The 27,891-nt window shown below is 42.3% G+C and overlaps 1 protein-coding gene across 2 annotated transcripts in view; it reads left to right on the top strand.

The window, feature by feature from the left end:
• GNAS (GNAS complex locus) overlaps nt 1-27,891 on the top strand; it is a 166,172-nt gene that overhangs the window by 49,070 nt on the left and 89,211 nt on the right. The window contains exons 1-2 of one of the 2 annotated variants that reach the window (XM_076352210.1): nt 10,870-11,038; nt 15,013-15,085. In XM_076352210.1, the coding sequence (XP_076208325.1) occupies nt 10,900-11,038; nt 15,013-15,085 (212 nt within the window). In that variant the 5' untranslated portion in view covers nt 10,870-10,899. Of the gene's footprint in view, nt 1-10,869; nt 11,039-15,012; nt 15,086-27,891 lie in introns of those variants that run through there. The other variant, XM_076352209.1, reaches the window with a different exon arrangement.

Below are 27,891 nucleotides of genomic sequence, written 5' to 3'. Positions count from 1 at the left end.
CTGAATTCGAAAAGGCAGCGCAGGAACTTCAGGCCCCAAAATGTCCTCGGAAAATTTGGCTTTATTTCATGCTGTCGGCCAGGATTCTCCTTAAAGCACCACGATATTCATAATAAAGAAATAAATTAAATCCACCCCTTCCTGTATGCCTCACAACACACAGCACTGTGCATGCTCAGCACATGTGTAGTTTTGATAAAGAGACATTATCGAGCCTGAAATCATTTTAAACAAAACAAATAATGTGGCTGCCCAGCACTTCCTCTGGAAGTAGTTCCTTGGACAAATCTTCCTTAACTCTCACATGTATGGAGTTAGTATATATATCCCTCAGTAACACCAATTCATAGAAAGAATTTTTCAGAATAAATGTACGGCTGTGTATTTTATATATAGGGTGTGAAATGCAGCCATGCAGGAGAGCCCTGCCTTCAGCCTGGGACTGCCGGTGCCGGGAGGGACTCGGCATCTTCGAAATGCCCCACAGCACAGGGCCGGCGGGGGGGCACAGGCGTCCCCGTGCCGTCACCCCAGGGCTGCTGGCTGAGGGCAGGGCGGGTTACTGGTCACTCTTCTTGTTTACGAGCTGGCAGAGGAGCTGCAGCTTGAAGGAGGCAGCGGTGGTGGCAGCGGGGTAAAAGCCGTTGGGTCCCCTGCCCCTTGCAGTATCCCTGGATCCTCGGCCGTTCTGAGGGCAAGGTGGCTTTCCGCTGACATAGCTACGATCCCACTGAACAAAGGGGAGGGGGGCTCTCCACGTGCAGTGTCGCAGTCTTCGTTCACGCCGGGCTTGTGGGGAGCTCAGTCACTCTGGGCTGACACCCAGAAAGCGGGCAGCAGCCTCCAAGGCTGGTTCAGGTCCCAGGGGTGGAGTGTGCTCCTCGCCTCCGAGGACCGGGGGCTCAGCCACGCTGCTTGCTCTCTGTTTACATAGCGTAGACTAAGCTGTAAAAAGCCGATTGCTTCAGAAGCGAATAGGTCACTCTTAGACAAGAGAGCATGCACAGAGCAATGGAAAAACAAATTCTTTATTGTAACAGCAGAGAGCATAAAGCAAACCTGGAGGTGACCTGCAAAAGAACACACATCGGGTTTCTGCCCTGTTTGGTGCTTTATGGTGTACAAAGAAAGACTGAGAAGTGTGCAGGCATTTTTTTTTTCTATTTTCAAAATAAAAAGTATCTTTGTCTGGTACTTTGAATGTAGCAAGCATGCTGATTCTAGCTTTCCCTGGTTTTGCTGGAGGGCCTGTGGGAGAAGGACTCAACAAGAATACTAGCAGCTTTTTTAGCATTTTCATTTAAGAAAAACGGTGTTAAGATTTTGAACAGAGCCTATTTTTTCATCTAATGTTGCTGAGGATGTCTGAGTTAAAGAGGTGTTAAGAAAAGGAAGACAGACTATTAAAAAGTCACTTCCTTTTTGAATAATTATTTTATGATGAAACGTGTAGCAGAAGGGCTTAAAGGTCACCAGTGAGATCAGGGCCCCTTGGTTCTCGATACTGTGCAGACATGTCAGAAGTAAACAGCTTACAACCTATATGAGAGAGGCAGATGAAAGATAGTTGGAAAAAAGAGGCACAGAAAGGGGAAGTGGCTCATCCAAGGTCACGCACAGATCGGTGGCTGTGCTGAATCGAACCATGTGCAGCAGATCAGGGCTCCTGGATCCTGCTCTGCTCTTTGATCCCTATGCTCATCTCTTCTCCATGGACATTTTGTGAGTCTTCAAACAGGCCTGAGCATCCCCCTGGGCTGGGTGCACAGGAGGGGATAATCCTTCACCTCTGCTGGTTTTAATGTGGCAGAGGCAAAATCCCAGTGTTGGCCCACAGTTCTGACCCAACCTGGGGCTGGAGCTGGGTCCAGACCCCGACTCCTGCCTGGTTCCCACAGCCCTGGCAATGGATGTCTTTCCTGGCTTTATCTGAGATAGAGCAACACGGGAAACTTTTCATTGCACACCTAAAGACTTGGAGATAACAGATTGGTTTATATACATTTCTGAAATCTAAGACACAAAAAAACCACCCACCAGAAAGACTTATTTCGAACACTGGGAAAGGGTCTAAATTCTGCAACTGCCCTAGGGTGTGCGGGGCACTCTAATTTAACATCAAGGCACTTAAGAAGTAATGATGCTGTTAGTTTGCCAGACAGCCAGATTCTTCCAGGAAGAATAGGGTACAAAAGACCCCTATTCTGTAATTGTGTCTGTATGTAATTTTAGGATCTAGGCTTAACGTTTTTCCATCTAAAGAAAAAGATGGGAGAAAATACCCTTTCTGAAGGGGAACACTTTTAGGCCTTTAGCAGCGCAGAGACAGAGGAGCAGAATCACAGTTCCGTTTTCCTTGCAGATCATCTCTAATAATGGCTCCTGGTATTGAGAGTATTGTGGTTTGCTAGCACTAAAATGTAAAGTTATTTTGACCTTGAAAGCCTGAATGTCGTTCTATTTAAAAAAATGTAAAAGGAGAGGAATGTTTACAGCACATTAAAACCTGTGTGACAACTTAGCAAGAACTATTTTAACAATCCTCTTATTCCCCTTCCTGTTATGCGCCATAAAATGAGAATGCAGTGTCAGTAATAAATAATATTGGCGCGGAGGGATAGCTCACTGTGCTGCGGGAGAGCAGGCTGGGTCAGGCTGAGCCTAAGCTACGCTCAGCGCCAGCTCCCACCCTGCTCCGGTGGGAACCGCGGCCGGTGCCAGGCTGCTTGGCTGCCTTGTGTGCTGGGGAGGTGAAGCCAGGAGCCTCTCCTCCTCTGCTGACCCCCTCGGCAGGAGAGAGGCTTGGGAGTTTCGTGCTTCTTTGCAGGAGCTAACTATAACCTGGTATTTAGAAAACACAGCCTCTACTACTACTGCCTCCGTGGGTTTTGTGACCCAAACGTAACGAGGATTAAAGCAGAATAATTCTTTATAAAAACGTTTGCAGTCAGAGGTAGGTCTGCAGTAAATGTTGACAAATACTGAAACTAAATCTGAGAAAAGACTTGTTCCAGGTTTTTTTTGTAATCGGCATTCCATATGTGTTATGCGGAGAGCTAGGATGTGCTGCTACTTCTGTTACATAAGAGGGTTTTTTTTTTAATAAAGTGCAGTGCAGAATGCATGAGTAGTGAGAAGCACTATCAGGAAAAAAAACCTGCAAGAAAATAAGAAAAGCTACTAGGTGAAAAGCTCTTACTTAGTGTGTTATTTCCATAATTCCATGAGTTCCTTAAAGTCTCTTTTAATGTTTCTGAGGAAAATCCTCGAAGTGAAAGGAGGGAGGCAAGGAGGTTTTCTCCTTTGGTTTAAAGGAAGGTCTTGGTTAATTCTATTAGTAGACTTTGGGCTTGTTTTTATTTAAAAACAAAACGAAAATCCCTCTCAAGTTTAGAATTTCTGTATGGAAAAATTCTTCTTCTTTGCCAGAGAGGGAAGGATCTCCTTTTCATTCTGTTTGTTTTGGAGTATCTGTACTTAAGTGTTTTGTGTTTGTTCTTTATTGAATACATTAGTGGTGCATTAATTTCTTCCTGACAATGCTCGTTTCATTGCATTCGGATAGGCTCACTCTTTCCCATATGACAGACAAACGTCGTTTTACATGATGACCCTGCTTTGCCCTCCCTGGGTTTGATTGATAATGGCTTAATTTCCTACTTTGTTTACCTTTTAATGCTTTTTAAAGTGATTTTTGTTCTGGCCACCGCAAAAGAAACAACTGAAGCCTCCCCCCCCCAGTGGATTCTTGCTCCAATTCCAATCTGTTTGCTTTGTTTTTCCTTTTTAGATTATTGTTTGGCTTTAATTTGTTTGTTTCTCCTTTAAACGGGCTTGAGATTACTCAAGGGCTCCTTGTTCAGCGGGTCAAAGGGTAACTTGGAGACTTTGAAACCATCTCCCTTTTTATCACCAAGTTTTGTTCTTCCAAGAGTCCAAAGGATTTTGCAGGACGACAGCTCATGGAGGATGCCTCCATCTAAGGAAAGCGTGAGCAGCAGACCCGAGTCATTGCAAGAGGCTATGGGAGCCTTTTTAGTGTTCAAAGCAGATGAAAAAAACTGATCTAAGTCTAAATCAGAACCTTAATTAATCCGTACATATAACTAACTAAAAGACTAAGTTTACTGGGGATTAAATACATTGAAATTGATATGTTTGATACTCAACTGAGAGTTGCTTCTATGGCCCAGGATGAAGGCCCACAGTTCTGTATTTCTAAAGCTAAAAATTTTAACAGACTTCAAACCAGAGAGGTATCAATACACAAAAATATACACAGTGTGCTATTAAAAAATGCCCTTTAACTGAAAGAGTCAGTCTGTCCCAGAGGTAATCCCTGCTTTTAAAAGAGGGAAGTCTGTTCGAACTGCTCAGCCACGGCACTGTGAATTTGTAGGACAGCAAAACAAAGCATTGGGTAATGTAGGCTCCTTAACAAAAATTCACAGCTACTTCTTATTTCTGCATGAGATTTTAATCCTCAAAGGTGCTATGCACAGGGGGTGGTACTTCTGTACCTTTCTAATACAAATTCACTCACTGTTTATTTTTTCCCAGTACTTTAAATCCCTTGAAAACCTTAGCAAGAAAAAAAAAAGCACCTCTAAGATCTTCATTTCTTACAAAGATACACAAAGATAATAAATTTCAAATGAATCACAGCATGGGGAAGAATGCATGGATTATTATTTTTTTTTAAACAAAGCAAGGTATAGACATCCTACAATAGCGTATGTTCAGCTGTGTGGGAATTACAGGGTTGCAGATTCTCAGTGAAAAAAGATTAAACTATCTTCCCCTTGAGAGTTCACCTTGACATGATTAGCAGCTCTGACCCAAACCCTTAGGAGTGGAACAGTCTCACAGGTGTGAGGACTAGGGAGAGGAGATAACTGAGATGCATGGCTGTAGCTGCGTTTTCAGGTTTGTAGTGAAGTGACCCATGGTTTGTTGTGTACTGATCCACTCCTTGACAGCTTTAAATCAGAGAGTATTTTTCTGTTTTCTTTTTTTTGTCACACACGCAAGCCTAGCTCTCTTTTGGTTCATCCTGATATCATAGAGAGGAATGTTATAAAGTTTGCAGTCTAGGTTCTCAAGTGGAAAGAGTCTAAAGTAAATCAGAGATAAAGGTGTTGCTATAAGAACCATTTGTTTCATGTGTTCCCCAGATTAATTGAGCTCTGTATCCTTCCATGAAAAAGACCCGCTGAAAATAGGCTATTTCCTATAAACAAAGGAAATGGTACATTTAGATCACCACTATTGCTTTTACTTTTTGAGCTACGAATTTTGTCTTCTCTGCTGTGTCTCCCCAGCCATGGTAGGAACCGAAATACAGGCTATTCCAGTGGCAAGGAAGGCTGACAACCTCCTCAAAAGCTGCAGTGCCATTTCAGTCCGGTTGCTAAGGGATGCTCAAGCGTGATGTCGTCTGTATCTTCCCTTCCAAATGAGCACACTGGTTTGGTCACAACTCCACCCCCACAGTTCACAGCCTAAAGTTTATGAGGTCATGTTCACTGTGGACAGTGTGAGCCCGTAAGGAACTGTACAACTGTCCCATCTGAAAACTAATGGACCGTTTCTTTTTCCTGGAGGCATCCAAAGCGCTCAGTACTTTCAACTTACTAACAAATGTGAATTGTTTGCAATAGGAAATAAGGGTGTTTGTCACCTGGAGGGTTTGGAAGGCATCTGTGGTGTAAGATGGGCATCCTGACCTGGGTCTCATAATCACCTGTAAAAACAAAGAGTAATTTGAGTGAATTCAGAGCCTAACTCTGATCGATTGAGAGTCAAAGTGGTGCAACATCAGAATTGTAAGCAGAAAGTTTTATCCACTCAGTTAGAAAGAGAAGAGAACGGAACAACATGAAGTATGTCTCAGAAGCATTTTTTCAACAGGCTCAAAATCTACTCTGTTAAGAAAATAGTAACTCCAAAACCAACTCTTGAATCTACGTTGTCCAGCCAATGTTTGTGAATTTTACAACAGTATTTCCTTGTCTCTTACCTATACAAGTGTGAATATCCTCATGCACAATAAGGGAGACTACCACAAGGAAAATGCATTAAAATATATGCAATGGTCTGTCAAATATAAAGTAAACATATTAAAATGGGAAAAAGAGAGTATTTTTCTTGAGGTCCTTTTGAGTGATTATACCGATAGGTATTACATGTAAATCTTAACAGGACAGAAGCTTATGTGTATAGGGTGGGGGAAGCTTAAGGGTCACGCACTTTTCAACAAGTTCTCTCTCACTTGCACTGTTATTGATAGTCCATTTCTACTTTATATCTAAATCTTTTTAACCATTTGTAAATCAAGCTAATACAGTTGTCCTAGCTGGGAAGAGTAAAGTCTGCATAAATTACGCACTTCAGTAGGACTACTCAGCTGAGTAGACTACATGTTTATTTACAGGATCGGCCTATTGTTACAAATCTTCCCTCAGTCTCAGACACCAAACAGTTTTTGGGGCAAAAGCTGTGGAGGGAAAATGGAGAAAAGAATTGCAATGAAATTCCTCTTTCCAAAAAAAATTAAGAAAATTAAGAGATCTGATCGTTAGAATGTAATAGAAGTTAGGCCAATGGGACTAAAAAGCCATTAACTGAAGTTATCAAGTGGACTGAAATGGATTATAGATACATGAGACTTTCCTATACACCTCCCCCACAAACATTGCATTGAAATATTATTCACTTTGAGTTATCCTGCTGCCTCTCCTTGTGAGATCTTTTCTGGTTTGATAAGTGAAACAGCAGAATATTGTTTCACACTGCCAAACCCCGTTCTTTTTGTGAAATCCTTAAGCTAAGATGCATGTTGGTGGCTTAGAGTCTTTGCATTTACTTCAGACTGAAAAAAAAATGCAACAGAACCTGAGGCTGTTGGCCGTTATGTTCAGACACAGAAGGAATATCAATGAATTTGAGTTTCATCTGTAAGTGTGCAATGCTTACAATGCTCTGTGTGTAAACTCTTATCTCCCATTAATTTAAATAGTGCAGGATTGAGTCAATAGACGTAAGTCTTCTAATGTCTCTTACAGCCACTTCCACATTCGTGTTACCTTGCATTTTTGGAAAATATTTCTGCTTAACATGCAGCAGTGTCCTTTAACACCCTCTTTTGAGTCTTTTCAAGCCTCAAATAGTTAAGACTTTTATCACAGAGGCACTATGACCATACATACAGTTATTTCACCTTTGCATTTATTTGTTCCTAAGACTGCAGGTTCTTCAGAAGTGAGCTTTAATTTTACGGTGAGTTAGGGGTCAGATTTTGCCTGCACTTTACCCTTCTGATGGCAGGAGTCTCGTGAAACTGAAGTTCATGGATTTTTACAAGATGGAAGCTAATGCAACTAGTTCCAATAAGAAACACAATTTACTCTAAAGACACATCAGCAGCATTATGTTATTTAAACAAATAAAAAAGAACGTGAACAGCTAATGTGTTGGTATGCTCGCTGTTCAAATGATGCTCCTAATCAGGACAGCACTAGAAAAAAATCATGGCAATTTGGAGGGTTTGTGAAGCACGGTTGGTGCCTTATGTCTTGTGTCCTGTCATATTTCAGAAAGACAAAAAAAGTCTGTAATTGCTGATAGGTTTAACAATTTGGGAGTTTTTGTCTTCCGTAGCTTTTGACACTTTTACGCTTTAATAACACTTGTAATACAAGGAGCTAATTCTTAATTCTGTCGTAAGCAACTGGGAGTTTTGTGAATTAGCTGAGTGTGTTTTCCCTTTTCAACTACCTCATGCTTTGTTCAACCTAAAGAGACAAAGGCACAGGGTATATACACCAGGAGGGCAGCAATTCCTGTGCGCCAGTGCAGTGGCTGACGGCTGTCGAGTTTAACCTCGCAGAGCCCGTCCCGGTTTGCGTTTGGGACAGGGATGGGTGTGCGCTGCTGGACAACGGCATTTGCACAGCAATGACTCCCTTGTCAGCAGATGCTTTGACATATTTACTGCTCCCCTGTCCCTACACTAACACTGCTCACTGTTCACCAAGGTTTTAGCCTTTTGTATATCTCCAGCAATAATTTTTATCTTGTTCGTGTATTCCTTCGTGTTTGGAGCCTGAGATAGGCTCCCTTCCCCCCCAGCTGGGGACCTGGAGGGAAGCAAAGCCTGGAGGCTGGGGCAGATTTTCCCTGCTGCGTGAGGCGGCAGATACTGGCATTTCTGCATTCTCTTCATACCTGCGACCATAAAAAAGCTATGAGGTTTTATAATTTTCAGTCTGAATTCTGCTTTATGGAGTCCTTTATGCCTTGTAAACGCCACAGTTAAAAGATATTTGAATAATGTATATTACATGGAAACAATACAAATAAATAAAAGACCTATAAAAGATACAAGGAATTATTATAATTATTGCTTCAGATGAATCTGGACATTGCTGAGCCAAGTCTCTCCAAGACCTTTTAAAACTGCCTTGGCCTAAAACAACACCTGGAAAAGTCAGTAAGAGTCTCTCCGCTGACTCCGAATCTCTTAGGCTCTGTGTACCCCAAAGTTGTGGCATTTAAGAATAGACTGAAAGTGCCAATAACGCCTCAAAGACTAAGATTTGGTGGTGGCGTTCCCTGTTTCTCCTGGGGTCCCCTCCTCTTTCAGCAAGGGCAGCTAAGCAGATGTATCTGGTGACACTGACTGGGACCTTCTAGTTGTTTGCTCTATTCACGTAATTATTTTACTGTAGGTGGTTCTAAATATAGTAACTGGATGATGTAAGAAGGTGTGTTCATGGGAATAGCGTTGTAGATAATTGAATTTTGCAAATGAGGATAAATAATTTAGCTACAGTAAAGGGCATTTCACTAATCTCAGGGGGGTAGAGAAAAAATGCCTGTGTATTTTAGGGAACCAGGTTTTACAAAGAGTGAAGCACCAATCTTTGTTTTGCAGACGTAGCTGATAAGCTCGTGCATGAAAACTACTGCATCATTTATAGAACGAGGTTTCAAAAAATATTTTAGAAAACAAAATGGAGCTGGATAGCTGGCAAAACCATCCATAGAAGCAATTGCATGCATCAAGTTGTACTCCCCCGGTCCGCCCAGCACAATTTGGTAGCTTGTTTCCCTCAGTCCCACCCGGGTCCCCGGCCGCAGCCCTGAGGAGGGCACCGCAGGGGCCCTCCCGAACCCAGCGCCCCGGGGACCGCGTCGTGTGCGAGGGAGCTGCCCGGCGCCGGGGAAATGCACTTGCCCGGCAGCGCCCGCGTGGGTAAAAATTAAGTCGTGGACATCAGCGTCTGCAGGATCGTTCTGTAGGTCACTAGGCGGATATTCAAAGTGCATCAACTGAGAAAATGTATAAATATATACATGCGTGTTTAGTACAGTAACTTCTGCGATAATTATTTTTCGAGCGTAGTAGAAAGTGCCCCGGGGCACGACTCCGTTAAAACTTATTCAGAATGCTGTGAATTTAACCCCCGACTCCTGCAAGTATTTTCTCGGCTGCTTTCATCCCGAAAAGCCCTTCCGAAAGGCCGCTCGCCATCAGAGCGACGGCGGTACCCCCGCGGCTGACCGTCCGAGGGGATGGGGGGCGGTTAGTCCCCGCACCGCGCAGGACTCCCGAGCTACCCCCGGGCTCCCTGCGCGGCAGCACCCGCCGGAGCGGGGCGGCGCGGCGCGGCGCGGGGCCGGGCCGCCTGCGCCACCGCGGGGCGGGAGAGGCGGCGGCGGCGGGAGCGGCGGGGCCGGTTCGAAGAGGGCGCCGGCGGCGGCGCGGGCTGACGCGGGCTGTCATGTGAGCGGCCCCGCTCCCAGGGTTCAGTGTGGGCCCGCTTGCCCCACCCCGCCGCTCTGCCGCCTCGGTGCAGCTCAATAGGGGGAAGGAAAAAAAAAAAAAAAAAAAAAAAAAAGGGGGGGGGGGGTTGGGGAGAAATGCGGGAGAGAGCAGGAGAAATAAGACGGGGAAAAATCCTCCCGTGAGGGACAGGCTTTGCTCGGGGGGAGAGAGACCAAACGGGCTGTTTTTTGGGTGGTTTTTTTTTTCTTCTCCCCCCGTTCGCTGGAGAAGCCGAGAGGATTCAGCCGCCTGGAAACCTAATGTGAAAAAGCAGCAGCAAAGAGAGGGGGGGAAAAAAAAAAAAGGAAAAAAAAAAGGGGGGGGCTTGGATTGGACCCCCCGCCCCGGTGAGGGAGGAAGGACCCGCGGCGGCCGGAGGGCGAGGAGCTGCGGCGCCCGGCGAGGGAAGGGGACCCGACCTCCGCCGAGAGCCGGGGCTGGCGTGACCCCCTCGGCGCTTCAGCCCGTCGGCGCGGGGGGAGAGGCGAGGAAGAGACGTTTCCCGATCCTCCCCGCCGAGGATTTGGGGAGGTTTCCGCGCCTGGAGCCCGTGCCTTTGGATCTAAAGAGGATTATTTTTTTTTTGGGGGTGGCACTGAAGCTGGATTTGTTCCTGTGCGTGCGGCGCGGGGGGGGGCATTTCTGTTCCCTCTAGAGGAGCCGGCGGCCCGGCCGGGGACGCGGAGATCCCCGCGGATCGCTCCGCATCGGGCCCTGCCGCCACCCCCCTCCGGGGAAAGGTGCGCTGAGGGGATCGGCGCGGGGCTGAGCGGGGGGGCGGGGGAGGAGAGGCAGCTGCAGCTGCCGGGGAGGAGGCCCGGCGGAGCAGCAGCAAAGTCATCGCCATCGGCCCCCCCTTGGCTGGCTCCGCGTTCGGCTCTCTCCATGTCTCTGGCTCTGGGCAGCGGCCGCCACAGCAGCGAGTAGGGGGGGAGGAGGAGGAGGAGGAGGAGGAGGAAGAAGAAGAAGGGAGCCCGGGAGAGTGCCTCCCTCCCTCCCTCCCTCCCCCCGGCAGCCCCGGCCGCCTCCCGTCCCCTCGCCCCGCGTCCCCTGCCTCCCCCCTCCCCAAGATGGGCTGTTTAGGGAACAGCAAGACGGAGGATCAGCGCAACGAGGAGAAGGCGCAGCGGGAGGCCAACAAGAAGATCGAAAAGCAGCTGCAGAAGGACAAGCAGGTCTATAGGGCCACGCACCGGCTCCTCCTGCTGGGTAAGGGGGCCGCGGGCAGCGCGGCGCCGGGGCTGGGGGCCGGCTGCCGTCCCCTCCGGGCCGGGGGGAGGGCGGCGGGGCCGCGCACCGGCCCCCTGCCCGGGCACGGGGAGGCCCGAGGGAGAGGTGGGGTCCGGGGGGAGCGGAGCTGCGGGGCCCACCCGTTCCGCGGGGCCGGGGGGCGGCCGGCGAGCCCGCTCCCGCCGGGGCCGCGGGGATCCGCTAGCGCCCGGGGAGGTGGGCCCGGGGGCGCTGAGGAGACCGGTGCGGTCCGGAGGAGCCTGCCGGGCTCCTCGGCCTGGCGGCGGCGGGGAGACCTCGGGCACCACCCGGGGCGCCGCGGGAGGGGGGCCGGGGGCAGGCCCCGCAGGTACGGGGCTGCGGCTCGGGGCCGCGGCTCGGGGCCGCTCTCCGCCCGCGGGGGCAGCGCCCCGCCGCCGGGGCAGAAGGGGGAGGCAGGCCGGGGCGGGGAGCGGGCCTCGGGGCCGAGCGTGAGGAGGTGGCCGGGGATGCCGGGCCGGCCGCCGGCGAGGGGCGCGGGAGCGTCGGGCCCGAGGGGGAACCTGGGAGATAAACAGGGCAGGGCGCTGACAGGGGCCGCGGGCCTGCCCCGGGCGTGCGGAGCGGGGAGCAGCTGCCGCGGGGAAGGCCGGTCACCGCGGCCTGGCAGGAACCGGGGGCCGGGCGGGGGAGGCGGCCGGGTCTCGGCCGGCCCGAGGCGCTCCCCTCTCCGGGGGCTGAGGCAGGGGTGCCGAGGAACGTGCGGCCAGGCCGGGGAGAGGAGGAAGAGGAAGGGAGGAAGTCGGGGAATCGTTTGGGGGAAACGGAGGGAGGATGTCGGTCCCGGAGGGAAGCGCGGCGGCCGGCGTTGGGGATGAAGGAGCTCCGTGCTTGTGGCGGGGGGAGCAGCGCCAGGGCCGGGCTGGGAGCGGGCGGCCCGGCGGGTCTTGGGCACGTCCTCCGTCCCTCGGCAGGCTCGTTAGGCTTACTTCTGTCGCACCATTAACTAAGGCATCGCGCGTTTGGAGGGAGGGGAACGTTTGTAGCTTGGTTTCAGGTATTATTTCAGCGGTTAATTTAGGTTACCTGCATGTGTCATGTTTTCTAGGAGATGTGTTTAGAAATGCAGGTTATGGCTTCAGGGAAGGGGAAGGTTCAAAAATTGTTATCGGGGAGAATAAGAAAATGTTTGTCAGACTCGTTATTTCAAAGTGTTTTAAAATAAGCTACAGTTACGAGATCTCGGTTGTTTTGGTCATGCCGAGGGACCGCTTGTGCATGTTATGCAGGGTTTTTAGTGTGGAGAAGAGGCTAGGCCTCGGTGAGGCAACTCACTTCTGGTGTGAAACAACGTAATTGGAAAAAAAAAGAATTTTTGAAGGTTGTGAATTTGAAAGTGTACTCTTACCGGTAAAATCTTTCAAATACTAATTTGAAGAAAGAGGCTTAACATAAATGGAGGGCGACTGGGACTACAGCAGCACCTGCAGCACTGAGGAGTCTGCCAGGGCTCCAGCAGAAATTTTTTAACAGGATAATTTGGACTTCAGCTCTTGTGGAATGTCTTGGACTTCCAGATTTCAGGCCGAACATTACATAGATGTGTAGAAACCATTTGTCGTCAGATGGGTTACTTTCATCAGAGGCAGAATTTCAGAAAACGGAAACGTGATGGGCTCGCCTGGATTTTCTTTCTGTTTTCTTTAGTTTTGGTGGCTGAAAAATAGTTTAGATACTTGTAAATAAAAATTTGCGGGTGTTTTGCGATGGCTGAAAGGTCATCCGTGTGCGTGTTTTAAAGTCATAGTTCAGCTTTGCAGTTTCTAACAGTAGCTGTCATGAATTGTGGACGGTATAACACAAACTCACTGGTAAAAAATAAAAAAGTTCACGTCCCTATTATTATGTTACGTTTACTTTATAAGACATGCGAAATAAAAAACCAAGTACTTTGGAATTATTCTTAATATTTTCACATCATATTGAAATAACAACAAAGAAGAGCTGCTAAATATTCTAACGGGTTTATACTACTCTTTGGAGGCCCTGCCCCTGTACACATGCTTGCCCCTTCTGCCACGAGCAGACTCACTGAAATCAGTGGAACTCTCCTTGGTGGTGATGTTAAATGTATGCATAATTGTTGGTAAGAATAGGGCTTTAATGAGTAGCCAAATACAGAAATAGACTTACTCAGAAATTTAGGTGTAATACTTCATTTTGGTTCACTGGTGGTGTATCTGATCCAGAGAATCCGAATATGTCAATACCAAACTGTATGTGTTTATAGCAAAAGCAACAACTATCTCCCCATGTTCTTGGCCTATGTGAAGTAAAGATTTTGGCTCCGAATGCTCATAAATATAAGATGTGATTTAGAGTTACAGCTGAAATTTTGCTATTAATTATTCTGAATGGAAATATGACTACAACATCTACCGCTATTCCTGAATAATTCTTAGTTGTGAAGAGGACCCAGTCTCTACCTTAACCTGGGTTACTCATTCTTGATTGGTTTTGCTGCCTGTCTTTATTGCATGATGCAGTATGCCTGAAGAGACAGAGTGCGTATGTTGTAAAATAGTAGTTTAGGGGAGGAATGGTGCTTGCATGGAGAGTTGTAGATAAAAACTGCTCTCTAAATGCTTACAAAACATCAGTGAGCAAGGAGAGGGAAAAGGAGTAAGGCTCTGGTATTAAAGTGGCAAAACATGCAAGCAGGTTTTATGGAGAGAAGAGCAGGACTGTTGGGAATTCATGAGGGAGAAGGAAAGGAAGGGAGAAAGCAGAGGGGAATGCATCTGTCAGAAAATGAACTTTGAAATATAACTGCTAAAATACAGTTTTGAACATGAGGCTCAAAATGGAGGCTTGTGCTGTCAATGTGTGCTAGCAGAGACCTGGCATCCTATAAATACAAAGTGTACCTCTGTGCCCATTCTGCCACAGACATACGTTTTCTGTTGTTGAGACATAGGCTAATGAGAGGAATAAATGAGTTGCCGGGAGATGCAAAGGGGAATCTTTCTAAATTTTGCCAGGTTATGATACTACTCCTGTGAAAATATGTTTGCTTTATATAGAAAGCTACCGATCTGGCAGCGTGGAGCAGCTCAATTAAATGCTGCTGTTCGAGTCTTTTTGGTGTGCATGGAAAAACGGGTACTATAGGCAGATGGGTTGCCCTGTGTACTGGCATCCGTGCAGCACAGCAGAAATAGCATACATCTACTTATGGAAACTGGAGTAAAGTGGAGTGGTTTTTTTGTACTGCAGGTATATAAGGGAAACAGCGGAAAGCTGTGGGGGGGCTATTTGGAGCATGCAGCCACAAAAGGTGGTCTTTGCGTCTCGTTGCGTATGTGATTGATTTGGAACATGCAGAGAGGGTGGGACGTTGCTTACAAGACACAAATTAGAGAAGGAGGTTTCTGTAGCTTTGCGGGTGGAGGCTTAAAGGGGATGCCTTCCTTTTTCAGATGTGAGTATCCACGTATTTTATTTCTTGTGATTTAAGTTACAGTCTTTTGACTGGGTGATGATAACCGCAGCCAGACTTAAAATATTTCAAGGATCTAACAAAAATGCTTCAGTTTAGTATGGACTTCAGTCATTCTTTCTCTCCATCAGATAGTAGTGACAAGGCAAGCAGATTTTGACGTTCCCTGTCTTGTTCTCTATAAAATGTTGAAGTTGTCCCTTTTCCTTCCAAACCCTGCAATCTGCTTTTAACATTGACACTGGAAAAATGGACAGTGAAACGATCCAAGATTCATATCTGACACATGACTTGAGCTGGGCATTTATTTTTAGCTACAACTGAAGTTTCCAGTGGCAATTATTTCTTTTTCTTTCACTTTTCACTCTTACACTGAGAAAACCAACTTTCTTGATTTTACCCTAAAGAAAAAATTCTAGTGTGTCCCTTCATCACTCATGCTTCCTTCTGAAATTGATTTACTTTCATTTTCTAGGTGCTGGTGAATCCGGTAAAAGCACAATAGTCAAACAGATGAGGATCTTGCATGTGAATGGATTTAATGCTGAGTAAGTGCATTTGTTTTTTCACTTTACAACCTACCTTATGTCTGTGCGCTGCACGGTAGTCATTGCTGCTGTTTTATATCTTGGTATATTTTCTTCTTGCTACTGTTTCGTGGTCTCTAGAATTTGGACGTGTATCTTTAGATGAGATTAATAGACATTAACTTGAAGAAGTCATGCACCAATAATAAGTAAGAGCTAATGGTATAAAATTATTTATATTAAGGTTCAGTATAGCGGATTTGATGAAGGCTTAAGTTTTGTGGTTTTTTGGGTTTTTTTTTTTAACTGCAGTTTCTCTCACAACATGGCTGACACTGATTTACCTCTGCTATAGCACATTGATTCATACTGCTGTAAACATGCCTCCTGGTAGTGTACAAAATGAATGCAACTTTATTTATTTAGAGCAAGTAAGGCTTTTGTTTCTGTCTCCTCACAAAATTTGACTGTACTATGAATTTTGGGGGTAATAGGTCAGATTTTCTTATCTCTTCTGTTGTGTTTGCTTGTCCAGAGGTTTGTGTTAAATTATGTTTCTAAAAGCTTTTCTTGTTTACATTTAAAATCTGTTCAATTATTTGATAGTTATGAGGAGGGGAATGGCATTAGGATAAGGGAAATGGAAATCTATTATTTTGTCTGAGAAAGATTTGTGTTTGCTAACTTTTCATCTAACCTTGCTAGGGAGTAGGAAGAGATTCTTCTGCATGTTAGTTTACGCTTGCAAGCGTCTGTGTGTGTGTGTGTGTGTGTATACCAAAACCTGTTAAATTAATTCTAATTGAATTAAGATGTTGCAATTTCAGAGCTTATTCTCTGTGTTTTAATTTCTTTAGATTATATTACTGGTTTTGTCTTTCTTGTTTTCAAACATAATATTTTTGTATTGGCATCCTCTAGCTTCTAGTAGTATCATCTATTTTGTGAATCCTGCCTTTTTGGGAAGATTAAGCTTTCACTAGTCTTTCAGTAGTTAATTCTTTAGTAAGAATGTCTGAGCTAAAAGTTTAGCCAAGGAGCCTGGACAATACTTCTTCCTAATCCCCAAATGACTGTGTACCTTATCCTGAACTAGCATTTGGAAGAAAGTTCAGACTGATTAATAATAAATTACATTCTGTGCTACATGTTTTTAGCTCCGCTTCATAGGGAATGTTTTCTTTATCCAAGACAACTCTTTTTCATAAGTGCCCAGTCCTGCATCCTGTTACTTCCGAGTCATCTCCATTATTTTGGCTGCTCTTGTTACTGAAGACCTCTTAAAAGACTTGCGTGACTTAAAAGATTTGCATAAGTTGACTTTGATGTAGCAGCTTTCAATATTAGGTGCTAAGTAAGAAGTTCATCAACGAAAGTGGGTGTCAAGGATCCCTGGCACCTTTAAAAGTATCGATCCATTTAACCAACACAGTTCTAAGTTTTCTAAGCATACAGATGCTCTTAAAGAGATGATGCTGCTGTGTGATGAATGGTGTATTACATAAGTAGATAACCACCTCAACCCTGCAAGCTGCAAACCCAAATTTGTGCAAAACTGGGAGCCCAGAGACCTGTGATATAAAGCCTGCAGAGCTGGAGAGGGACTGGGACACACTCTGGGATTTGCAACAGTGGTGCGCTCCTGGAGTACCTCGCTTCTGTGTTGTAGGTTGGGGTTGAGCTGAGCGTGCAGCTGGATTCCAGGGCAACACGGCAAATTTGGCCTCAGGAGCCTCTGCTGGCTTCTGCCTTCTCATAGCAAGGGATTTGGATTACTTAGCAGCCCTATGCCAGCACAGCCCTGCTGCCAATCACATAGCATACCCCAGTGTGGGAGCCACACTTGAATTGCTGGGGAGCTGCATCCAGCTCAGGAACCACAGGTTGTCCACCCCATGGCATATTGTCTTGCAGTCAGTCCTTTCTGCTTGTCCTTTTGCGGGTGGTATGTATTGGAACATTGAGGTGCATAAAAATAAAATTAAAAAGTGGTATAACAAAATGTACAAGAAATAAATTATAATGCATCTAGTTTTAGGTTTTTGTTGCCAAAAATAATCAGTAGATCATAACATACGCTTTACGTGGGGGAGAAGGCTGTTTTTCAGTGTTTTGAAGTTCTTGCAAGTTACATGTTAGTCCTTAAGTAACTTGTATTTTCTTCAAAGTAACTAACTGCTCCCTACCTTGTCCTGCTTTCCCTGCTATCTTTTTTTGCCTGATTCATCCCCTTTCTGCTCTACTTACCTTGTGGAAAAATGATGTGGGATTCAGCTAACGAGAGAGAAAGCATGGAGCTTTTTTGGAAGAGTAGGAAAAGTAAAGCATTATTTCTCTTCATGTTCTTATCAGTCGTTCTAGAACATAAACTTGTTTGCATACAACACCACAGTTGATGCGATGAATAACAGCAGAGAGGTCGTGAAAACTGTAGTATGCCGGAGATGAAGAGACGTGTTTTAATGTTAGTGTCCATGAACATAGCTGTAGTTTTGAATTATTTCCGTTGATGCAGCTTATTCATGTGGCTTGAAAGAAATCCAGTTTCAAGTCTTGTCTAAAACTTGTTTGCGTTTGATTTGGTTGCCATGTCATAATTGATGTTTGAAGCAGAAAGAGGATACCTGTTACAAGGTGTCTAACGTGCTATGAACAAGGGAATTAAAAGGTTTTCTTTAGTGTTACTCAAATACTCTTCTTAATTTCTGGTGACTAAACAGGATATCCAGTGCTAAATGTACTAGCTTCCTTCAGTGAGCATGGCAATTTTTTATTTGTTTTGTTTTTAGGGTTCTGCCCCTAAACAGATGAAGGGACAGTTGTCATGTGCATTTAGGTGAACTGGTCTCACGTAGAGTTGTAGCATTTAACAAAGCGAAATCTATGCAATTCTACAGAACTAGAAGAATTTCCTCTGGGACTCCAATCCTTGATTGCTTTAGCTAATTAATTATTTGAGGAACTGTATGGAATCAAGTGTTCCAGGTAATTAATATGCTTAATAGTTAACAATGCTAAGGTGAATTTGAAGGTGGTTAAAGTTCTAGCCAAGTTAACTACAGTAAAGACTGTTCAAAATGTTTTCAATGTTCTTTTTATAATCTGTAGTTCAGTTAGAGACAAATTTTTTTTTTTTTTTTTGTTCCTGTTGTGAAGGTGGCATGTGGGAAGTAACAGCGCTGTGGCATTGGCAAGTGGAGTAGAATATTGGAGAAGCAAGGCAGGGTCTACAGCACACGTTTTTCTGGATGGAGTTTTTGGAAGGGCTTAGCCTGCTTCCAGCTCTTGTAGGATGGCTTCAGTTGGCCGTGCTATCAACTGATGTCTTCCTGCAGCAATTTCATAAGTAATGGGAGAGTGGCTTCCCCACAGTGTGCTTCCAGTGTGCTTTATCTTTAACATGGAAGAGCTGCATTTTAAGCATAACGAAGACTCCATATCAACCAAATTTTCTACTCTTTTCATTATTGCCAACAACAGAGCCCCTTGTGATGTAGAAAGGGTTTAAATTTGGCTTGTAATAGCAGGAAGCCTGTGACTTCCCTTCCTTTCCTTCCCTCCCTCCTCAACACTTCAGCTGTCTTTTCATGAGGCTCTTCCAGAGAAGGTCTCTGCCGTTGCATACTGCATTTTGTGAGCATCCTCTGATAAAGTGGAGCTAAAACCTTCTCTTTTTGACTGTGCAGAAGTTCAGATGCCAATCTTTATGAACCAGAAAGGATTAAAAATGGGAAAGGGAGGACAGGAGGAGTAAGGAATATAGTTGAAGGAATTAATGTAAATGTATAGTTCAGGTTGAAGAAGAAAAAAAAGAACTCTTTTCTGTGTTATCTTGGGGCTGGAGTTCTTTGCTTGTAAGATGATGGCCTTTCACTGACTTTTTTTTTCTTTAAAGTCATCTTTTCCTTCTGTGATCACTGTGGGTTTGGCTGACAGACCAAGGAGAGGGTCATTGTCATGCATGATTTTAGAAAGTGGGAAATTGGCAAGGGCGATAGACAGTTTGGAAGTGTCATGGGAAAAACTGGGACAAGCAGAAATGTTTAGATAGAAATAAATTGTTGAAATGTGACTTACGAAATCCACTACAAAGAGTGACAAATAAGGGGAATGTGCCTTTGTGATTAGTAAGTTTGGATAGTATTTATGATTCAGGAATTCTTGAGGTTATAGGGAATTTCAGATAATGCTTCTCAGCCTCAGTTTCCCAAATGGTGTTTTATAATGATGACTTTATTTCTTAAACTGGTATGTTGAAGTGTTGAATAGGATTTTGTGTATTTATCAAATCTGTTAATGATGATGGCGGGAGCAGAACTGAATAGCTTTATTTTCAAGACTTAGATGACAAATGTATTTGCATTTCTCTTGTACTTTTAAAAATTATTTTCTCTTAGTGGGGAAGTTAAGAAAGCCAAGTCACCCTCTTAAAGGTTTGGAACTTTTTCTCTTTTTTCACCTAGATTTAGTAGTTTGTGAGGAAGGAAAAATAGTCATTGATGCTTTCTAATCTTTTCTTCATACATCTCGTCCACCAAAAGTTGAACTGCAGTACCACCATTATTTCACATAAACCAGTAAATGATATTGTCTCGTCACATTGGTCAGTGTCAATCTCTTTTGTGGCTGAAATGACTTGTGTCTCGGTAACTTTACTCTTCTGCTATCTGATACTGTGTTTTGTTTTCTAACTTTGGTCTTTTTGTGTGTGTGATTTTATGGAAGGGAAGTTAATGTTATGAGTGAGGAAAAAGTATAATATTTATAGCTAAGTCTTTTAAAATAATGAATTCCCTCCTAATGGCTAATATTAGTCTGTGTATACAAATGTTATTGCTCTGTTTTTACAGTTCCTTTAGATTTGTGTACCAATACCATGTTTTTAGAATGGTCACATCAGTTCCTTGCCAAGAAACAAACTGACTTTATTGTATTTTACTCTACTGGCAACAAAAATCATTTTTTCCTGGTGTTTGAGTAACATTGAAAATTGGAGGGGGAGGAGGGCTTGGTGTGTGTGATTTCCCCCCCCCCTTCCTTCTTTCTTTCTTTCTTTCTTTGCATCACAGTGTATATCAGGAGGCTTCTGCAGATTTGAGGCAGAGCGCATTTTTTTTTTTCTCAGCTCCTGTTCCAGGACACAGACGAGGTGTTACCATGCTGGAAAATTTGTGTGTACATGTCTGTTCAAGACTATGAAAAGTTCCGTTCCAGCTGAACAACTAGTTATGGGTTTTGATCAAAATTTGTGCTGTAGAACATAAAGTGAAGGTGTGGGTGGAGAGGGGAGCAGGATATTCATTTCAGTCTATTTTAGGTCTTGTCCTAAGAACTGACACAGTTGTGTCATTGAGTTTTGTCAAAAGACAAGAATATACCAACAGTGAATAATTACTATGATTAAGAACTGAATACTGCATGTAGCTTGTAAAAGTTTATGCAAAATTTTTATATAAGTTAAATGTAAGTTCCATCAACTTGAAAGAAATGGGAGGTAATATCTGGTGATGTTAAACAACCTAAGCAAACAAGAAATTCTATAATTGTTAGGATGTTTAACGTTGTGTTTATGTGCTTGAAATTATCTTTTCTTTGGAAATACTTTTATTTCTAAAAAGGGGAAAATTCCATTCTGTGAAAAAGTAAACCTGAACTCAATGAAGCAGCATTAATATTTCGTTATGTTATAAAGAAAAAAGGAAAAAAAAGTTTCCAGTTTTTGGGGTTTTCAAGTTTCTTGTAGTATCTTGCCCTAAGGTATGAGACATTCTCCATTAGGAACACCTGCAAATGTTTTGCATTCAAATCTACTACTCAGGTGTGATTTTTTTAATACTGCAAGATGAGTTTTCAGAAAATTCTGATAGTTTATAATACCTACACTGGGCCTTATTTGGCAAAGAGTATTAACATACTGGGGTGCTGAATATTCTGATAGTCAATGGAATAACTCCTTTACCTTGCTCATCTCTGCATTCTGAAATCAAGCCATTAAAATATTTCCATGTGCAAGTGAAGTGATTTTTTTTTTTAGGGTGCAAAATGATGTTATTTAGATTCCTGAAAGTATTACAGAAAAGCAATGCATGAAGGAATCTAAAAGTTTTAAAAGCTGGTTAGTTCTATCTGTTTTTAGATGCTCGTGGTAGGCTCAGGCTAACCATAAGTGGAGAGATGACAACACAGGATTGAAAGAAAGCATAGACTTTCATTTTCACATTGTGCTTTATTTTCAACTGCTTGTTTTGTGTGTTTGCTTTTTCAAGAAACTCTTACTTAGGTAAAAGAAGGAAAGTGAGAATTGAACATAAAAATTTCTTCATTTTTATAATTGCATGGGAAACAAGGTGTTGCTCATAGCAGAGCATGCATCTTATCTGCATTTACTGGTTGGCAGGAAATGTTGAATTCTCCTAGCAAAGCAGTATTTAAACTACCAGTTTTATGTTGTTGCACGTTGAGAGCTCTCCGTCCTCTGAATTACTGTTCCTAGCCTTGCAACTTGATGTTTGTGCTTTCAGTTAAATATTTCAGTTTTCTTATTTAAAGAAACAACAACAACAACAAAAACAGTAGTTAACTCGTCCCTTAAGCTAAATTTGCTTATGTTGCAGACATGATTTGGCATGTAAAGGGACTGGCCAAAAATATGGCAGTAGTTTTATTTGTTTTGAGGTTTAAATTTCACAAAAGCTTTTTAAGTATACACAAGCAGCTATCAACCTAGTAGAAAGCTTTATAGGAGTTGTAGAGAGCTTGGAGGGCAATAACTATGAATAGTGGAATAAGCATGAGTGATGTAATCTGAGAAGCAAAAGAGAGAGACAGAAGAGAGCTTAAGTCTTAAACTATGTGGAAAACATTGTGAATGGGTCTTGGAGGATTTTGACTTTTGATGGTAGATGTGGGATTTTACCCATTAGTTTTGGTAAAAACAAGCAAATGAAAATAAATGCTGTTTTACAAAATTTTCAAGTTTCCTTTTACCTTCTCAAAACAGAAAATAAACTGGTCTGTGGGTAGCTAAGCTAATGAAGTCTGATTTCTGTAACTTGTTCTGTGTCTCCCAAATCTTTTCTGCGATGGTCCCACCCAGTCCTCTACAGCATCTGCAGTTCCTCCCCACGGGACCCGTAGCTTTCCAAGTATCTCCTGTTTCCTCCAACCGATGCAGTCCTTGTTCTAGTCCATGGCCCTGATGTTCCCTGCAACACTGACCCCTAAATACTCCTGGATCATCCTGTCCTTTATCTTCCTTTTTTCTGCTTTCCTGCTACCTGGACAAAGTCAGCATGTGCTGTGGCTGGTGTAGATCTGTGTAAACTCTTCCTGCTTTTCTTCACTGGAGCACTAATTTTGGTCTCTCTTCTACTCAGTCTCTGATTTTCATTTCTGGAAATTAATCTCTGCAACAGCAACCCTCCTTCAAGTTTTGTTGAAGTTGGACAACAGTATCTGAGAGAGAGTGAGACTGAGAGAAAACAGCTAAAAAAAGTCCTACTTTTCCTCAATTCACTCTGAATATTTTCTCAAATAGTTTTACTCTGCACATTCATGAGTTAAAGTGGAAGTGGAGTGTTTTTCTCCACTTTCTTATCTTAAGCAAACATCTACTAGTATAAGCCAATGTATCATATTCTATTTAACTTGTTGTTTAATAAATCACAAACTATATTAAATACCCCCAAAGACCTTTAGATAACTTCAAAAATATAACTCTGTATGGAGACTATTAAATATGTATCTATATTCCACACTTCAGTGTCCTTTCTTAAAAAAAATTCAGTGTATCAAGTTTTCCCCAACTCTTCTCAAGAATTAGACCTGCAGCATGACTACCTTTTCTCTAGCCAGCGTTACAGAATCAGTACTATGTGAAGAATTTTCTTCTGTAGTATCTCACTGGATTTCCTCTTGTCCCATGTATTTTGGATGGGCAGACTGGGCAGTATGTTGATTTTCCCAGAAAAAAATGGTTTTACTAATTTATCCAGATGGATGCTTGAATTACTTTATATATGAACAGAATACTTTTTATCATCTTAAGCTCATGGAAGGTTACCTTTTTGGTATTAAAACCATACCTTCACGTTATTGCAATCCCTGAATATTCCCCTTACTTCATTACATAGCTATGTTTTATCTGTTGCCAGTCATTCCAGCTGGTGAAATTTTTTCAATTTCATTATGTTAAAACCTAGTGTGTTTGTCCCATAAGATACAATTTATTATTAATAAATGCTGTGCCTTTCTCAGCTCCTTCTAGCAATCTAGATATGAGTTGTATTTTTTCTTGTTCCCGTTTCTTAGGTTGCTGGGCTTCCTGCGTTGTTACGGTCTCTGTGGGATAGGTTCAGTAAGAGTGAAGATGTGTCCTGTCGTTTCTCTTCTCTTGGGCTGGGGGAGCAGGTTTGTGGGATTCTGAGGGATTTTTTTTTTTTAAATTAAAAACAGCACTTTTGTTCCCGTTCTGTAAGCATCCTTCCTGAGTGTCTCCTAGATCAAGGCAGGCATAGCTAATGCTTTGAAGTATAATCCAGAAGGAAAATTTATCTCTATTTTTAGATATATCATGCGTTTGTATATTAGGGTTGCCCAAGTCCCATCTCTGATGAAGAGCTGAGATACAGAAATTGTTCAGCTTAATCGTGGTCATTCAAAGCTCTCAAGTTGGAATGAAGTAATTTCCACTGATGAGGGTTTTTTTTTTTAAAATGTAACTTGAATCCTGATGTCAAAAATAATATGCCCTCCATTTTACTTTGACAGTTGAATCTTGAGTTCCTAATAAATGCAAGAGTATTTAGGATACAGTGCAAGTGTAGCTGCACCAGCTTCTAATAGTTATTTCTGCAAGTGTACTCTAATGTAAACATGCAGTTAATTAGAATTACTTATTTACAGCTGAGCTTGCTTACTTAGAAACAGCAATACATTGAGGTATGGGGCAAAATTACCCGCTTTTTGAGGAATGTCTTGATGAGATGTTCTGTTTTAAGGTGTTTGCTATTACAAAAGTATGAGAAAGCTTGTGACCTTCTCTATTAGCTACCTGTTGCTGACTGTATTCTCCAAAGGACTATTTAATAAGTCATTGTGTTCACGTGTCTTTTCAGTTAAGGCACCAGAAAATAATCATCTCTCCCAGCTGCACCCTTGTAGCCTCCCAAGAGTGGTGGGTGAACTAATGGAGCAGGCAGAGGTATGCAGTATTTCCTTCTGAGGTTTAGTGTAGTCCCAGTAGACATTACATTTAGCCTTGAAGGGCAACTTCACAGCTAGCTGTGGGGCATTTACAATTGCCTTCTTAATCATTGTGATGTAAATGCTCTCTTCTTGTCTGTAGGTCTACGTGCATAGATACACTTCCGTTTCCTTCAAGTTAAGGCATTTTTATTCTGTTTTGCCAATACAGTTATCTATATAATATGTGTTCGTATTAGAAAATGTTGTAATGAAATGGGTATCAGTGAAGTAGGTTTCTTCCTTAAGCTTGTAATGAGAAAGGATGCCTTGCTCATATCGTGCTTGATTTTTTTTTTTTATATAGATAAAAATGTGTAATAGGACACTTAGCACAGTGAGTTCAGAAAACTATGTGTAATACCTGTTTTAACCCTGATAATTTAAATAACTTAAAAATAAACATGCTAGCTAAATTTGATTTAATGTGGCATTGCTGTGGAAAAATTAAACTAATTGGTTTCATGAATTTTAATGTAATTGCATTACAGTGATTGGCATAGCTTCACATATTTTGTATTGCTTTTAACAGTTTAAGACCAAGTTTAAGATGAAAACTTACAGTTGTAATAACTTTTTTAAAAATAAGCAAAAGATAATCGTAAGGACGTAGCCATTTACTGAAAAGATTTTATTAAATACCTTTTAATTTTTGTTTTGTTTTCTGAAATGAGGATGTAATCACAGCACTGTATTATTCATGAAAAAAAACTATAAGCACAATGCAAAGCTGAGGAATTCTTTTTTTTTTTTTTTTTTTTTTTCTTTAAACAAGTGAGAAAACTGAAAGGAGAAAGGCTCAGTTAAGTACTCAGGGTTCTTGGGAAAGCTAATACTACTCTGACCCAATCTACTATACAAGCCCCAAGTCCATATGCAGGTCAGGAAAAGCAGCTCTAGTTCTCCTGTCCTGGGCTACGCTTCCTACACTTCCAAATATTTGACAAAACAGTTGCAGAGGTCAGTGTCAGTAAGACTTTTAAGTTTTCTGTTACTTTGTCTCAATGTATTTTGCAGCAAGCATGTTACACAACTTTCGGGAAGATTTGCTTTATGGGGTTGTTTGGGGGTTTTTGTTGTTAAATTTCTATAGTGTAGGAAGTTACTGAATTTTCAGTACTGGCTTTTGAAGCATACTAAAATAGATGCCTGTAAATTAGATGCAACCTTTTACTTTTGGTATGTAAAAATGATTAATGTTATTTCAAAATAGTTACTTATAGGAACACATTCTGCTTATGCTGAACACTGTAGATAAAAATACGTTCCATAACTTACACATAAGACACTTAAAAATTGCAAATGTAACCATTTTGCCTTTTAGTTTTCCGAATTGGAAATGGGAGGGAACTGTGTCGCTGGACTCTAATTTCACCAAACCATTGGGACCTTGGGATGCTCTGTACTGCCTCTGTGTTTTGCCTTCGCTTAATTGGACAGTCTTCATTTTATGTAATTGCATCTTATGCAATCATATGTTTACTTTCCTTATGTTTATCACTGAAGAACGTCATAGTGTTCTGTTACCTCAATATCTTTTTGACACCACTGGAAAATAAGGGGCTAGAAAAAAGTAGAAAAGACTGAGTTTAGTAAAGCATTTCTACTTATTTTGCACAATCGTAGGGAGTCAGATAAAACACACTGAAATAATGTAGGCAACGTGCTGTCTGGCTTTTTTCCTCACAATTTTATTTGTACTTTGGAAACATAAAAAGAGTTGTCCGAAAGGCAGAGGGAGGGAGAAGGGAGAGTAGGCAGAAGTGATAGTCTTAGATTATGTCCATAAGTAATATTTAATATGTACACATTATTTAAAAAAAAAGGCCTACTAGGTATATTTTCCTTAGACAGAAATGGAAAGTTAACCCAATTCAGTCCCAGAATAAATTTTAAAAGTTTACTTCTCTCTGGGATTAGCTGGAATTGGCCGAGACCTCTATTTTGTTAATGAAAATTAATAGATTCCGTTCTGATAATTCTGGACAATATGAAAACAGTAAATTTTTTTCACTTAATTTTATATTTAATAGTATTGTTTGGGCACAGATTTATTACTGAATGCACAAGGTAAAATGATACATAGTTATGTAGAGAAAACAAAAATATTCTATAGATATTTTATTCCTTACCAAAAAAAGTATGTATCCATCCTGTACAATGCTGCAAATAGAAAAGGAAGTTTAGCATCTATGACAAGGGCAAATATCAGGATCATCTGTTAGAATATAGATATTTTCAATAAATAATGGACAAGAATCCCAAAGGAACTATGGGAAATGCTAATCTTAATTTCCTTATAATTCTTAGAAAAAGGGGAACAATTCCATTGCTTAAAGTAAGAGCTCGCCCAGATCCTTGGCATCAAATATGGTCATTTTAATTTATTATTGTTACTTATTATGGTTTCTTGCAGCAAGGGTCTATAGGAAGAATGTCGTTAATGGTCAGCTTAGCTTCACAATATAGTGAGATCTTGCTGAATGAACCTGTGCCTTTTTGGAAAGATTATAGATCTGATGGATAAAATCAACTGTTTTGGTATTTGATGTAATACCACATTATATTTTGATTTTAAAGACTGCATTGTGTGAAATTAACAGTGCATATATTACAGGAATGTAAAAGCTGTCTTACTGATAGATCTCTCAGTGCAGTGGTTAATAGAGGCAATGAGTGGGACCACTTCTTGGAAAGCCTCCAGGGAACTCGTGGTTACATATATAAAATCATTCCTTAGATTGCTGGCCCAATTCGATCTGAAACCCCTCTCTGCAAACTGGCCACGTAGTTAATACTGGGAAGGTCAGGTTACTTTTCTAGGGTGATCTGAATAACGTGTTTAAAAGTTGTACTTCAGAAATTTGTTTTAATACAGCTGAATGTGAAACAGTCTCACAGGAGTCAGAATGTAGATTGTATCTGTAAAATTGGAAAAGGACTTGGAAGTCAGTTAGTTAATTACCTTCATATGCTTTTTTGTGGCAAAAAGACAAATGCACTCTGGATGCCTAAAAAAAGGGAAAGTGAAACATAAGTAATAAAGTGGACTTTCAACACTGATAAGAGTGTTATTAAAATAGTATATCCCATGCTAGTGTCTTCACTTCATGAAGGATGCGGAATTACTGGGAAGAATTTAAAAGAAAGGCCACAGGACTTGTACAAGGTTCAGAAGTAGAGTGTCCAAACGCAATTTCATTGCCACGTAGAGGTTGTGCTATGCGAGAAAGATACCTAAAAATGAAGGCAGGCGTGAGATTCACTTCCTTAGCATTAGAGATATTTTAATTGCAATAATTTGTTGGGGATGAGGAAGCCTCATTTGAGCTCTCTCGGGGAAGGACGGGTTTATTTTTAAACCGTATTTCAATCCAGCTTCTGGAGATACAGCTTTCCTGATGCAAGTGTGCATGCTCGTGGTGGCCACTCTGGCCTTGGGCAGCACGAAGCCTGCTTCATGTGCTGCGAATTACCCACTTCCTTTGCAGCTATGGGCTTTTATTTTTGCTTTTATTACCCTGAACATCATTATGATATATGCAATTCTGTGTTGGTATTTGAAGCCTTGAAACCTTGGAGTC

This window comes from Aptenodytes patagonicus, chromosome 14, assembly GCF_965638725.1.
Source record: "Aptenodytes patagonicus chromosome 14, bAptPat1.pri.cur, whole genome shotgun sequence".
In the NCBI taxonomy this organism is placed as follows: domain Eukaryota; kingdom Metazoa; phylum Chordata; class Aves; order Sphenisciformes; family Spheniscidae; genus Aptenodytes; species Aptenodytes patagonicus.
This window is presented reverse-complemented; position numbering and strand designations above follow the sequence as displayed.